The sequence below is a fragment of the Penicillium psychrosexuale genome, assembly GCF_028828465.1.
Source record: "Penicillium psychrosexuale strain IBT 29551 chromosome Unknown utg000004l, whole genome shotgun sequence".
Lineage (NCBI taxonomy): Eukaryota > Fungi > Ascomycota > Eurotiomycetes > Eurotiales > Aspergillaceae > Penicillium > Penicillium psychrosexuale.
In genome coordinates, this window is record NW_026643189.1 from 1,283,088 (window position 1) to 1,295,627 (window position 12,540).

General features: G+C 47.7%; 5 protein-coding genes across 5 annotated transcripts; 2 read left to right on the forward strand and 3 right to left on the reverse strand.

Annotated features, from left to right (window-relative positions):
* Positions 1-835: 835 nt before the first annotated feature.
* On the reverse strand, positions 836-2,746 carry N7518_006286 (putative MFS transporter; the record flags this gene model as incomplete). The annotated part of the gene is made up of 4 exons (XM_057187213.1): positions 836-1,157; positions 1,211-2,272; positions 2,337-2,499; positions 2,548-2,746. The coding sequence occupies 4 exons, from the start codon at positions 2,744-2,746 to the stop codon at positions 836-838; spliced, it is 1,746 nt and encodes a 581-aa protein (XP_057038916.1).
* A 378-nt stretch (positions 2,747-3,124) lies between these two features.
* N7518_006287 (MDR family MFS transporter) lies at positions 3,125-4,787 on the reverse strand (the record flags this gene model as incomplete). The annotated part of the gene is made up of 2 exons (XM_057187214.1): positions 3,125-4,573; positions 4,638-4,787. 2 exons carry the CDS (start codon positions 4,785-4,787, stop codon positions 3,125-3,127), a joined length of 1,599 nt encoding a protein of 532 aa, XP_057038917.1.
* A 2,220-nt stretch (positions 4,788-7,007) lies between these two features.
* N7518_006288 (transcriptional regulator family TF) lies at positions 7,008-7,757 on the forward strand (the record flags this gene model as incomplete). The annotated part of the gene is made up of 1 exon (XM_057187215.1): positions 7,008-7,757. The coding sequence occupies one exon, from the start codon at positions 7,008-7,010 to the stop codon at positions 7,755-7,757; it is 750 nt and encodes a 249-aa protein (XP_057038918.1).
* Positions 7,758-7,896: 139 nt separating this feature from the next.
* N7518_006289 (FAD-dependent oxidoreductase) lies at positions 7,897-9,855 on the reverse strand (the record flags this gene model as incomplete). The annotated part of the gene is made up of 4 exons (XM_057187216.1): positions 7,897-9,015; positions 9,077-9,281; positions 9,343-9,731; positions 9,793-9,855. 4 exons carry the CDS (start codon positions 9,853-9,855, stop codon positions 7,897-7,899), a joined length of 1,776 nt encoding a protein of 591 aa, XP_057038919.1.
* Positions 9,856-11,012: 1,157 nt separating this feature from the next.
* Positions 11,013-12,450, forward strand: N7518_006290 (OSTA/TMEM184 family protein; the record flags this gene model as incomplete). Its single annotated transcript, XM_057187217.1, has 5 exons — positions 11,013-11,085; positions 11,139-11,286; positions 11,340-11,592; positions 11,653-11,778; positions 11,842-12,450. 5 exons carry the CDS (start codon positions 11,013-11,015, stop codon positions 12,448-12,450), a joined length of 1,209 nt encoding a protein of 402 aa, XP_057038920.1.
* Between the last annotated feature and the right edge of the window lie 90 nt (positions 12,451-12,540).

The window sequence follows — 12,540 nt, forward strand, 5'->3', positions numbered from 1 at the left end:
CCCACTGTGGACAATCTGTACGAGTTATCTCTTACGCATTGAGCTGGTTAGCATCGGTGGCGGCTGCTTTGGGAGATAATCCGGGGGCGATGGGGAAGAAATGCGGGGGAAGGTACTTGGCAACTTGGCAAATGGTGCGTTGACTACGTGATGCACTTTGATCCCCTCCTTCGTTTGGTGCTTTAGTCTGATTGTTGGGCAGAGATGTCACTTTTGTGGGACTCGAGATGATCTGTTCTGTATGTGGTTTGTTGCCAATGTTTCTTGGTTAGGGTTTCTTGACTTTTGATTCACGTACTTTGTCATTGTTAGCGGGAAAATCAACGGGGCCCCTCCTGACTTGTTTCTAAAATTTCAAGCTGAGTAGGGGGATATTCCGAGGCTGATCTCGTACTCGTCGGCGGGTCAGGAAGTGCCACCTGGTTATGAGGAACTTTAATATTCCATCTCTCTTGATACGTCGAAGCTCGAAGCAATCCGAAAGTATAATTTGCCATGTAGAAAAGTCTATATAATTCTGGTCATGCTAGTATGACCCTGGTTTTATGCCGGCAGATAGATAGCGCCGTGTATGGTGATATCATCATAATGCATGGACAACCTAGGCTATATCCAAGTACTGCAGGGCTTCTATTGCAAGCGGTTAGCTCTTAATACAGCCCACTATAGACGAATCTGTCATTTGACACACGTGGTGGATGGGTATCCACCTTATAAAGTTGCTATAAAGACACGGAGCCTGAATATAGACGGTGGATAGAAAGTGTTGACCATACTATCGTCAATTAAATTTCTTTTTTTTACACCTCGGTTCAATCCTAAAATGCTAAGCTGATTAAAGGTAGCTTCCATCATCCTCGTATTCGTCCTCTTCTTCATCCTCTTCTAAAAGGAGTCTCTCACGTTCTTCCTCATCCACCCGACCCTTCTCCCTCAGCTGCCTCACAGACACGAAAACAAAGATCACGAGTGATGTTCCAACAATGAATCCCGCGATTGCCAAGACAACATTGATTGGAATTGGGTTTCCATCAAACGTATGATGCGTCAATGCGTCGAGCCCGTACTGAGAGAAGTTTGCGATTCCCGAGAGGCAAATAATGGCACCGTACACACGCCCAAATGTGGCAAAGCCGAATACTTTTGTAGTATAATCACTAGAGCCAAGATTAGTAAGTAGAATTTGGCAGGGGGTGGAAAAGCAGCATACGACATGGCCGAGTAATAGAGAGGCCGGAGCAAGACAAATAGCAAAACGGTCATATAACCAGCCCAAACTGCCGGGATGGAGTTCAGTACACCAATGACCGTAGTGAAAAGCACAATCAGCCCCAGCATCGTTGGAACACTAAGGCGATCAAGCAGAAAGCCGATCACCGGCGTGAAGAGAACGCCCCCGACCGGCAGTGCGACGTCGAAAAAGGCACCTATTTTATTTGCCTCCTCGATCGATTCGAGCATATACTCATACTGCGAGCGAATCGTGGCAATAAAGTAGTTCATGCGAATCATTTGCAAAACAGTCATCAGTGTAATCAGGATAAACCACGGCGTTGCCATCTGTTTATGTGCCGGCAGGCCATGCAATACACCCCACACCCAACTCGTCTGCTGGCGATCCTCTTCTCGATCCGCACGCATCTGCCTTTCATCTCTATCACCAAGCACCGCATCGATCTGGCGAAGCTTTTTCTTTCTCCGCTCCGCCCGACGTTTCCTCACCCGGTTTAGCTCCGACGTGCTCTCAATTTCATCGTCGGAGTCGTGGACGTCGCGGGTAGCGTCTTCGGCCTTTTCTAACTTGCTCTGCAAGTTTAGAGTCGAGACATAATCGCGCGCTGGCATGATCGTCACCAGCGCGATGAAAATACATACGGGGACTATCAGATAGCCCAAAAAGAATTTGTCCGGGGTGAAAGATCTGCCCGATTTCTCATAGACGAGCCGGTAGAAGAGGAACACAGCAGCAGAGGCATCGAATGCACCAGTCACCAGCGCGACGATCGAACCTGCATATTTAGGGAACGCATTTGCAATTTGGAACGAGGGGACAAATAAAAAGGTACCAGCCAGAGCGAGGAAGAAATTCCCCGCGATGTAGCCATCGAAGCCGGGTTCATGGAACGCAAAGGCCATGATGACAGCGCCGATGGCAAGAAGCAGGCAAGCAATGAACCAGCAGATACGTGATCCGCATCGATCCAAAACTGTCCCAACTGGCAGAGCGGAGACATTTGCTGTTATCGAAGCAATAGTGAAGAACAGGTTGAGTCTAGCATTTGATTAGTGGCAAGCACATATCCGGGAGTCTGTGCAACACTGTGCAACAAGCATACCCAAGGTCCTGCTGCGCGCACAGCTCAAGCCCTTCATCCCTTTCAGCAGGAGTGCAACGCTCATGGTATACGCCTTCCTCGACGAGGACAGGCTTGAGCGCCGCGAAGCCAAAAACGATTCCCGACGCACTCCAACACGCGATCACGGTGACAGCAACCTGGGCTGGATTTTTTTAGCTGTTTGTCTTACACTGGGCTGAAGAGGACATACCAATTCTCTTTGTGGTGGAATGTTTGTACGCTGGTGTTCCAGGGCGCGTTTCTGCGACCGGGATCGCGTCGCTCGGAGGCTGGATGACATCGTAGCTGATTTTCCGGCGAATGGGAACGAAATCGCAGTCGTCAACTAGGTCTGGTTCAAGTTCGCGATCAATACCGTCAATAGCAGAAACATGCTGCACCAGTGACATTGCTCTGTGTTGAACAGACGGGGTGTTGTGGAGGAAAAGTTGGTTTGATCGGCAAAACTTGGTTCTTTCCCTTTTCCTGACACCTCTGATTTTTCCTCTTTACACTTGAAGCATACTAGAACTACATTCTCAAGCTCATTACACTGTGGAAATATGGACATTGAGACAAGGTAGCTGTTTGTCAGCTCTGATTCGCTCAGGAATTTGCCTAAATTGCCACTGTCGTCAATTTCGTCCAATCACAAAGGATGTCCAGGTCAAATTAAGGTGAGGGCATCCATGGGTCATCTTGACTTTATAATTAAAGTATTGTATTCCTACCTCTTACCTCAGGGACTAACATCTACATAATATACTCACTTAAAATAGTACTCCTTCTTAAGCAGCCGTGGCAGACGATTTCTCCTTCTTGATTGACCTCCATTCCATCGTCAGCGCGGGGACAATCATCAGACAGGACACCGCCACGGCGACAATGAACGACCGCTGGAGGCCATCATTGTATAACACCAAAACCTCGCTCAACTTGGTAGCCGGGACAGCATTCGCGAGACCTGTCGCCCCAGCCGCCATGATCTTAGTCACATCAATCCCCTGAATGTGGGGTAGGTTTGCACTGAGGTAATTCTGGAAGAGCGACTGAGCGACAGCAATAAAGACAGCTCCACCGAGAGACTGCGCGAAAAACATGAGCGAGACACCAATGGCGACCTCATCCATAGGGAGAATAGTCTGCGCCGCCATGGAGGGCTGCTGCATTCCCGTGCCGATCCCGATACCAAACAACACCTGGTACCCAATCCAGGCGGCGTGGTTGGTGTCCACCTTGAAGGTCGTCATCAACCCTGCGCCCGTCGACATGAACACCGCCGCAACAAACATCCACGGGACGTAGTATCCCGTTGCGGTGATGATTGAGCCGGAGACGATGGCTCCAACAACAAGCGCCAGCACCATGGGAATCGTGTCGACGCCGGATTTCACAGCTGATGTGCCGCGCACGCCTTGGAACCAGAGTGGGAGCGTGTACAGCATAGAGATTAGTCCTCCACCGACACACAGGGAAAAGACGACCCCGCTGATGATGCTCCGCTGGTTTAAGATGTGAGGCGGCACTGTTGCGTCTTTCTTGAGCCGGATCTGCACGCCGACAAAGGCGATCATCAGGGTTCCTGAGATGACAAACAGCGCGATGATGCGCCCGTTGCTCCAGAGATAGGTTATGCCACCCCACTGCAGGGCGAGCAGGAAGCAAATGACAGAGGGCAGGAATAGCACGCTGCCCAGGGGATCGAGGCGGTGGATTTGTTGCTTCCAGGTACACGGTTGCGGTTTGTGGGGGACAGCCAGGAAAAGGAACAAGATGACCATGGTGAAACCACCGATGGGCAGGTTGATGTAGAAGCACCAACGCCATGTTACGTTGTCTGTGAACGCACCACCCATAAGTGGTCCGACGATTGACGAAATACCAAAAGTCGACCCCATCAGCCCAACGTACATGGGCCTTTTGGCCAGCGGCACGATCTGTGCGATTATCACCGTCGCGCCGGAAAATATGCCTGCCGATCCAATCCCGGCTATCGCGCGTCCGACAATGAAGGCATCAGAGTTAGGGGCGCCACCACAGACCGCCGATCCGACCTCAAAAATGAGGATCGCGATTAGGAAGATGGTCTTGGTCGAATAGAAGGTGTACACCTTGCCCCAGGATAGCTGTGTGGCGCAACTTGTCAGCAGATATGCACTCGCATACCAACTGAGGTCGTCTAGAGAATTGAACTGGTTTGCAATTCGAGGAACTGCTGTAGCAATGATGGTGCGATCCTATAGTGTTCAAAGTCTTGTTAGCATACATCCACATGGGCGATAGGGAATGTAACAATCATACCAAGGCAACCAAAAACATAGCGAACAGAATAGAAATAATAATAGCTAGCAGCCGGGTTCCCGTTGGTAATTGAGTCTCATCTTTCTTGACCTCGGAAGGCTTCTCGGTCGTAGCTTCCTGGTCGAGCTGCTCTTCTATCGATCGAGTCATTGTACAATACAAGAGTGGTTGAATAGGAAGCAAGGGTATCTTTGCGATTGATCTAAATTAACATATATGAATGGAAAAGGACAGACTTATAAATAATTGAATGTAGTTTATGATCTCGGGGGTGAAGCTGGGTTCGGCGCCGAATAACATAGTACGAACTTCGGTTCGGCGCCGAGCTAAGAGTCTTGGCTCCTTCTTGCTTGTAGCTTATTCTTTCGCCAATACAACACTTCACGCTATCCACACGCTCTTTTTCTTCTATTAACAAAAGTGTGGCGTGGCGGTCATCGAAACATACAGGAATGCAATGCATCGAAAGAGCTTAAGAACTTTCTTCGATTTCATTGTCGATATACCAAATAAAGAGTCACTGCCTCGTCACCACAACTCCAGGGATTCGTCTACTACTTTGGTAAGTAGTAAGCTCTAAAAACCTGTCACTAGCCTAGCCTATGTCCCATTGATAGACTGATCGGTTGCCAATATCCAATGAAGTACGAAGTATTTGTTCCTGTCTGACACCAAGTTGAATCCAATCTGATTCGATCGCGATGATCGTCACTCCTGACAAATCGACGTGGGGGCCGAACTGACAAGAGAGTTGAGGACTTCGCCACTCAGCTTCCCCGCACAGAAGAACATAGGCGCCCCATTTTTATTTCTTCTTTGGCGGAGTCCTAGTGCTTCATGGTTGAATAGTCTCTACTAGTTGCTCAACAGCTTCCCGACTGCAATCGTGAAGCTGACATGTCCAACTCCAAATCCGAACGTGGAACCAGGGGCCGATATGCTCGCTTGCTTTGTCAAGGATGCAGGTCCAGGAAAATCAAATGCAATCTGCCAGATATAAACGAGCTGGGTCCTCTTGGCTCTCCGCAAACCCCGGAAAAGTCCTGCGAACGTTGCCGCAGCCTCGGTCTTGGATGCGTTATTGAGCGTTCGACTTTGGGTCGTCCATCCTTCAAGCGCGGTGAAAATGAGTCAGGTCGGAAGTCAAATTCTGCCCACTGTCATTCAGCTACGCAAAATGAACAACCGGGCAACTCTAAGGTTTTCTCGCCCTCAGAGTCGACGACGAGTCCAGAAACCACTCAAGAAATACGTGCCGTGGCTGACAAGACAGTGTTTGAGTCTGTCATTGAATTTCAACACTTTTTTGCCTCGGCCTTAGGCAAAGACCGAATATTCGGTGCTACAATTCCTCGGAGTACTTCAGGCTGCATGACTCCTCTCCCAGAGCTGGTGAGCCACGAAATAGCGAGCAGTCTCGACAAGGAGTAAGCACCTGCCGTTACCTTGGGATATCTTGACTGCTTGTCTAACATATGTCGTATTTTAAGCCTCGCTTGGTATAGGTTTTTTATTCCCGGTCTGCCAAGCTTAGTAGACATAAGAGACCGTCTCAAGGGAAACGACGAACTCAATATTGGCACCAATTTGCTCTTCGCATTGCTTTGTCTGATCTCATGCGATATAACAGGCAAATTTGACCGGCTTCATCCACGTTTGAAGTGGAACCTTCAGCTGGCTATTTCATCCTATGGGCAAGAGTTTATCTTTTCCCCTCCCACTCACTGCGACTCTGTTGTTGTCTGTATTATCTTGGCTGATTACAGGCCAACCACTGTGGGAGTATCTCAACATACTGCATACAGAGCGATCAAGTCGACCCTATATCTCAATATAGCTTTCAAAGTCGCTGAAAAATTAGAGATGCTACCTTCGCAACTCAATCTAAGCTTTGCAGATATACCATCCATGAGTGATGAGGAATTTGAACATCGAATTACAGATTCTTTGCAAGGAATGAAAATCTTCACCCAGGATATCATTCTAGATGGACTATTGTCAAGACCAGTCCATCAACTGCAAGAAGCGCTGGATCGCATGGCACCCCATATCCACGTTTATCAATTTGTCTTCAGGCATCGTCCTTGCTCACCAAGGATTATTTTTCAAATACAGTGGGCCACAGCGAGCTACATGCTTCTAGAATCTTTGAAAGCAACAAAACAGAACTGGACCAATCCACAAAGACTATGTCATGTTGTCGACGAGACTGAACAAAAGTGCCTTGAGCAGATCAGATTCTGTGACTGGGCACTGTCAAATACGACTCAGTCAGGGTCGCCTGGGGAGGTAAGGGCTGCTCACTCTTTGCTGGAATATCGATTCCATGCAGTAATCGGACGATCATATGGAATTGCGCTTCTTCACATCATGATTCTTCGGTCCAGAGCCTCAAACAGCAACTTCTCAAGTGATTCCGATATAAACATCCAGGAAGCTAGTCAAATGGGCGCCAAACTCTCGGATGCTATGAGCAATACTTCTGATGATCTCGGCGTTCAAATTGTGACATTCATCTCACGCTTTGGGCGTCCCTTCCCCGATCGGCTACTCGCAGTGCTTGAAATGTTCATCAAGTGCACAGATTTAAAACTTGATGGCATACAGTTTCAAGCTCCGTTCCGGGATATCGTTCTCGATATACTCGCCTTTTCCAGATCCATCGTGGAGAATAACAGCATCAATGTCAAGAACTTAACTGGAAAGATGAGAGAAAATGCCGACCACCAAGTCTTGGTTCTTGCAGAGTGTGCTAAAAGACTTGGTAACATGGTTGCCTCGCCTGGAAAATCGATCGAAGCTGCTTTTGCTGGCGGTTGCGTGTTTGCCGCTAGCACTAAAGTCATGATGGCATTCATTGATATCATGAGAGATCTGAAAAAAGAAAGCGATCTTGGAGAAGCTGGCCCGGTACCGCTTACTGTGTCTGATAGCTCAGTAGAAGGGCCAAGCATGAGTACTTCTGAAGATAATTCCCTAGATTCGGGGGATTTGTGGTCTACTGAGCCAATACCGAATTCTTTCAGCGCTGAAGATTTCGCTTTTGACTGGTCCACGATAATGGATTTTGATGAAAATATGTTATACAATGACCTGAATTTTGATTTTGGTTCGTGTTAAAGCATTTATTGGACAATGTATATAACTCTACGGGTGCAGAATATAGGGGTTGCCTCTAAAGCAAAGTGTATTAAGAGAGCAAGAAGGGAAAGGAATGAAGACATAATGACAATACTCAACACAGTAGTACAGATGATTGTTAGTTCGCTTGACACAAAGGTCCAAACAATGCGCCGCCCGTCACCTCTTCCCAGCCCTCATTGCCCACGCATCGCCAGCACCAAAACACATCCTCTGGGTCGTACTTCTTCTTGATCGACAGAAGTTGGTCATATCGATCGCCGAACCAGTCCTTCTTCCAGTCCGGATCATACGGGTCGGCCTCATTCAGATAAGTTCCCGTTGCAGGAGCCAGATTTTTCATGGCTGCTAACTTCCTTTTAGTGAGTTCCTCCTTGACCTTTTGAATCTCCTCCGAGCCCGCATTTGCCGGCCACATATCTATTCCTTGTAACAGGAGATAGGCTTTCCTCCAGGCTGGATTCACAGAGGTATATGGCACACTGTTGAGGACTTTTCCACCGGCAACGATATTCAGGAGCACAGTGTTGCTTGTGGTATGGACCCCTTCACCGACCTCGGTGGTCAAAATTTGAAGCAAATCAAACAGCTCTTGCTCTTTGCCAGATAAAGACTCTTTGGCGAAGAATCTCGATGCCATGAGTGGTTGATTATTGCCTGCGGACGTGTGGTGCGTCGATGCATACCACGCGGCCCACGAAGGATGAGTCGACCATTTGGATGATACCAGGTAATCAGTTCCATTTCCAGGAAGCAAATCGTCAATAATCTCTCGGTTCATCACAGCTTTTGCGTGATTGATCGCTTCGATTGAATTATTCGCGAGGAACTTGATAAAGGGAGCGCTGTATACCCAAGGTCCATACTTCCCGGTGAGGAAAGCAGTACCGGCGAACCCTTCATCAACAATCGAAGGGTATTTTGAGGCCATTCGGGCTGTAGCCTGTAAGACTGCAGAGGTATTACGGCCCAAATCCGCAATAGTCAGGTCATGGTAGAGGGTTGGACGAGTAGGGTACGTCTTGACAGTGGCTGATATGACAACTCCATATGTACCTCCCCCTCCTCCTCTGAGGGCAGTAAAAAGATCGGAGTTCTGACATGCGTTCGCCGTTACAAGCTCTCCTGATGCAAGGACAACTTTGTATTCAAGTACTTGATCTGTTGCTAGTCCGAATTCGTGGCTGAGGGAACCATGACCTGCGCCCTGAAGAAATCCGCCAATGCATCCGACGGTCTTGCGTTGTGTTAGTGAGATTGCATTGCTTGAGTTTTAATTCAAACTGATGTGGACTTACAGGGTCACCTCCTCCAACAACGACATGGCGGTGTTTAGAGGCGAAACCGTAGACATCCTTCCACACATATCCACCCTGGATAGTGATCGCGCTTCCAGTCCAATTAGATGGGCAGTTTCCTTCCGAATAATTGAATGTCTTATGAAAATGAAGCCCGCCTTTGATATGCTTTATCCAGATCGACAAACTGCCGTATCCTTGCGATCTATCATGATTTTCATCGTCAGTCATAAGATACTTATATAAAGATTAAAAGTCCACCTTACCGCTGTGAGATGTCATGCCCAGTATTCTTGATAACGAGTCGCACGTTGTTCTCTTTGGCAAACTTTATGCCAGCAGCGACGTCATCGGCCTTGGTAGCCTTGATGGTATACGCGGGAGAAGTTCCCAGCTCGCACAACGGATACGCGGCTACCGAAGCGTTGATTGGGGGGCACGTATCAACGAGTGGATAGCTATATCCGATTGGAGATTCCGGGATCCAGAATTCATTTTTCCAATTTGAAGCAATGCGTTGACATTCTTTAGCGCTGTATCCAGGGCCGTGATAGCATGCTTTGGCGAGAGGCTGGTTTTGAAGAAGTTTTCCTTCCACCGTAGAGTTGAGAGAACTCCATTTCGAAGCTGATGGCCAGCAATCATCTGCTGGTGTCTATTTCAACTTGGATTAGATAATTTGCAGTATACAGATCCATGATCATAGAATAACATACGCATTTGCATTTAGCAAAGACGGACTGGGCTCCAGCAAGGAGAAAGAGGCTTTTGAGAAGCATGTTCATTGAATATTCGTTGAATGTTTTACTGATTACTAGCGAGAGAACGACCAGCCCTATTTATATCAATTATATATTGGTTGCTTTACCCTTCCGTGTGTGGCTTGACCTTCAGGCTTCTGTTCACATTGATGTAAGCGGAAGCGGAATCATTGAATCAATGTACCGCACCAGAATTCCATGGACATTGTGGCAGTGCTTCGCAAATTCTCAATACCCAATACTATGTCAACGGAATTACAGCAAGGCTTATTTCAGTCGAGTCTCATATATCGCAAATTTCATTTGTAGACTGAGTGCGCAAATTTATCGCGCAAATTTATCCTCCGATGAATGATCGTCGGGTGTTGGCTCCACCTCGTCATTCGGATCAGCGCCCTGGCCGCAGACAAAGCAACGCGATGACTGCGATATGTGCGATATACAGTGTCATTTACGAAGCCAGCCACGGCATGATAAAATGAGGTTTATACCCTACGCATACAGTTCACACTTTGTTTCTCGGCCTGTACCCGAGACAACGCTAGGCCATATCTAGCTAGCTGGAAATTTTAACTACCTATAAGTGGCCAATAAATTACCACTTGTCCTAATCAGGACTCGACTTGTTTCGCGTACGGGCCGATAAAGAAAGCCCGAGTGTCTATATTTATCGGGGGATATGTCCTGCATTGGTATACATATATAATTCTTGTGACGATAGGAGTAGTTTAGTGAGTTATTGGAAAAGCCCTCTCTCCGGAGAACGAAGCAGTCCACGCTTTAGATAGGAAGGCTATGCAGTAACTAAGCATTTATTTCCGGACAGAAAATTCCGCTCTGCAGATACAGAAATGCGCATGCACGCAGCAGAGAAATTTGAATGACGATCTTCGCACTCCTGACCATTATTGGCTAGCACTGGGGCCTACAGACTTTGGGGATTGGGGCTAAGCAATGCAAAGTCTGGGGCTGAATTAAGGCCCAAAAAATACAAGACTTTTCAGAGGGATCGGCAGTGCGCCCTAGACATGTAAGATTTTGAGTAAGATTTTGGGTTTACGGAGATAGATAAAAGGTGGGTGACTCGGGGGTTTCCTTTTCTTTTCGCAATCCATTTCATTTCGTCTTTTCACGAATCCTTATATCTACTTTTGTCGGCTTCAGCGCTCTTCAAAATGGGTCCTTTAAATCCGAGACAAGCGGCCGCTGGGAGCTATGGCTGCTCTATACCTGATCACATTGAAAATGGTGAGCGATAATTGCTACGCATGGATTAATACGCCAACTAACGTTTTGAATAGTTGGTGGCGGACCGTTTGTGGGGAATCTCTCATTCTACCACTTCAACATGATTGTTTCCGGTGCCTGCACTATCATAGTGCTGTTTTTGACTTTCGGTCTTATGGGACGCCATGCGATGCGCATGAGTAACCCCGAAGAACAAATCAAGTAAGTGCACCAGTAAGGTCGAGGTAGCCTTGCGATACTAAAAGCATATACAGGATAATGCGAATCGTCAACATGATTCCCTCCTACCAAGTCCTGTCCTTCATCTCGATCTGCGTTCCAAACTCCTATATCTATCTACAAGGCTTCACCGAGGTATTCCAGGGTATTGCTCTATACACCTTTCTGATGTTACTCTGCGAGTTTTTGGCCCCCACGGACCGGGGTAAGGTGGAATTCTTCTCTTCGCTTGAGACGAAGAGACAGTGGCAACCAAAGAAGAAGAGAAACGGTCTTGCGTTCTTTAGTGTAAGTACCCTGACCATTGAAACGCACACTATCGAATGTCTGACCGAATCTTCCCTTTAGTTGACCTGGTGGTCTGTCCTTCAATATCCAATCATCACCTGCATTACAGCTGTCGCACAGCTGGTGACCCAGTTGCTGCACAGGTACTGCCTTTCAAGCAAATCACCCCACTTCGCTCATGTTTGGGTATGGATTTACCCTTCCAATACGTCCCAATATACGGTAAAGAGAGACTAACATAGATGATAGATCACAGCTGCCACATCTCTGTCAACATCAGTGGCCGTCAACGCCATCATTCAATTCTACATGAACATGAAGGAACATATGAAAGAGCACCACCCACTCACCAAGTTGCTGGCATTCAAGCTGATTGTCGGACTGGTCATATTGGAAAAGATCATTTTCCTCATCTTGGAGAGCGCCAATGTCCTCCACAACAACGAAACATTGACCTACGTCGACGTCATGATAGGCCTACCAGAGATGATCATCTGCGTACAGATGGTCCCGCTATGCTTATTCGTCCTTTATGCTTACCGGACAAAGCCTTACGAAATTTCCAACGCGTCTCGCACCGTGACCCTGCGGCCTCAAGAGTACCAGGCCATCGATTCCGATGGCGACGAGGAGATGTTGACGAGTGGATTCCAGAAACGCTACCAGGGTGGCTGGATGGGACTGCACGCATGGGCCACTTACTTGAACCCGCTGGGCTTGCTCATGGATGTCATATCCGCTCATAGAATGATCTCCAAAGCTCGGGCTCTACAAAGGGCGCAGATGAAGGAGCAAGCCCAGAAGGAGGAGGAGATGACAAGATATGAGACCCAATATGATACTGCCGAGGGAGCATGAGTTTTCACGTTTTATATCCCAGTGAAGTTACAGGCGATCTAGACTAGATTTTATGCACGATGAATATAAATGCACATCCACGATAACTGC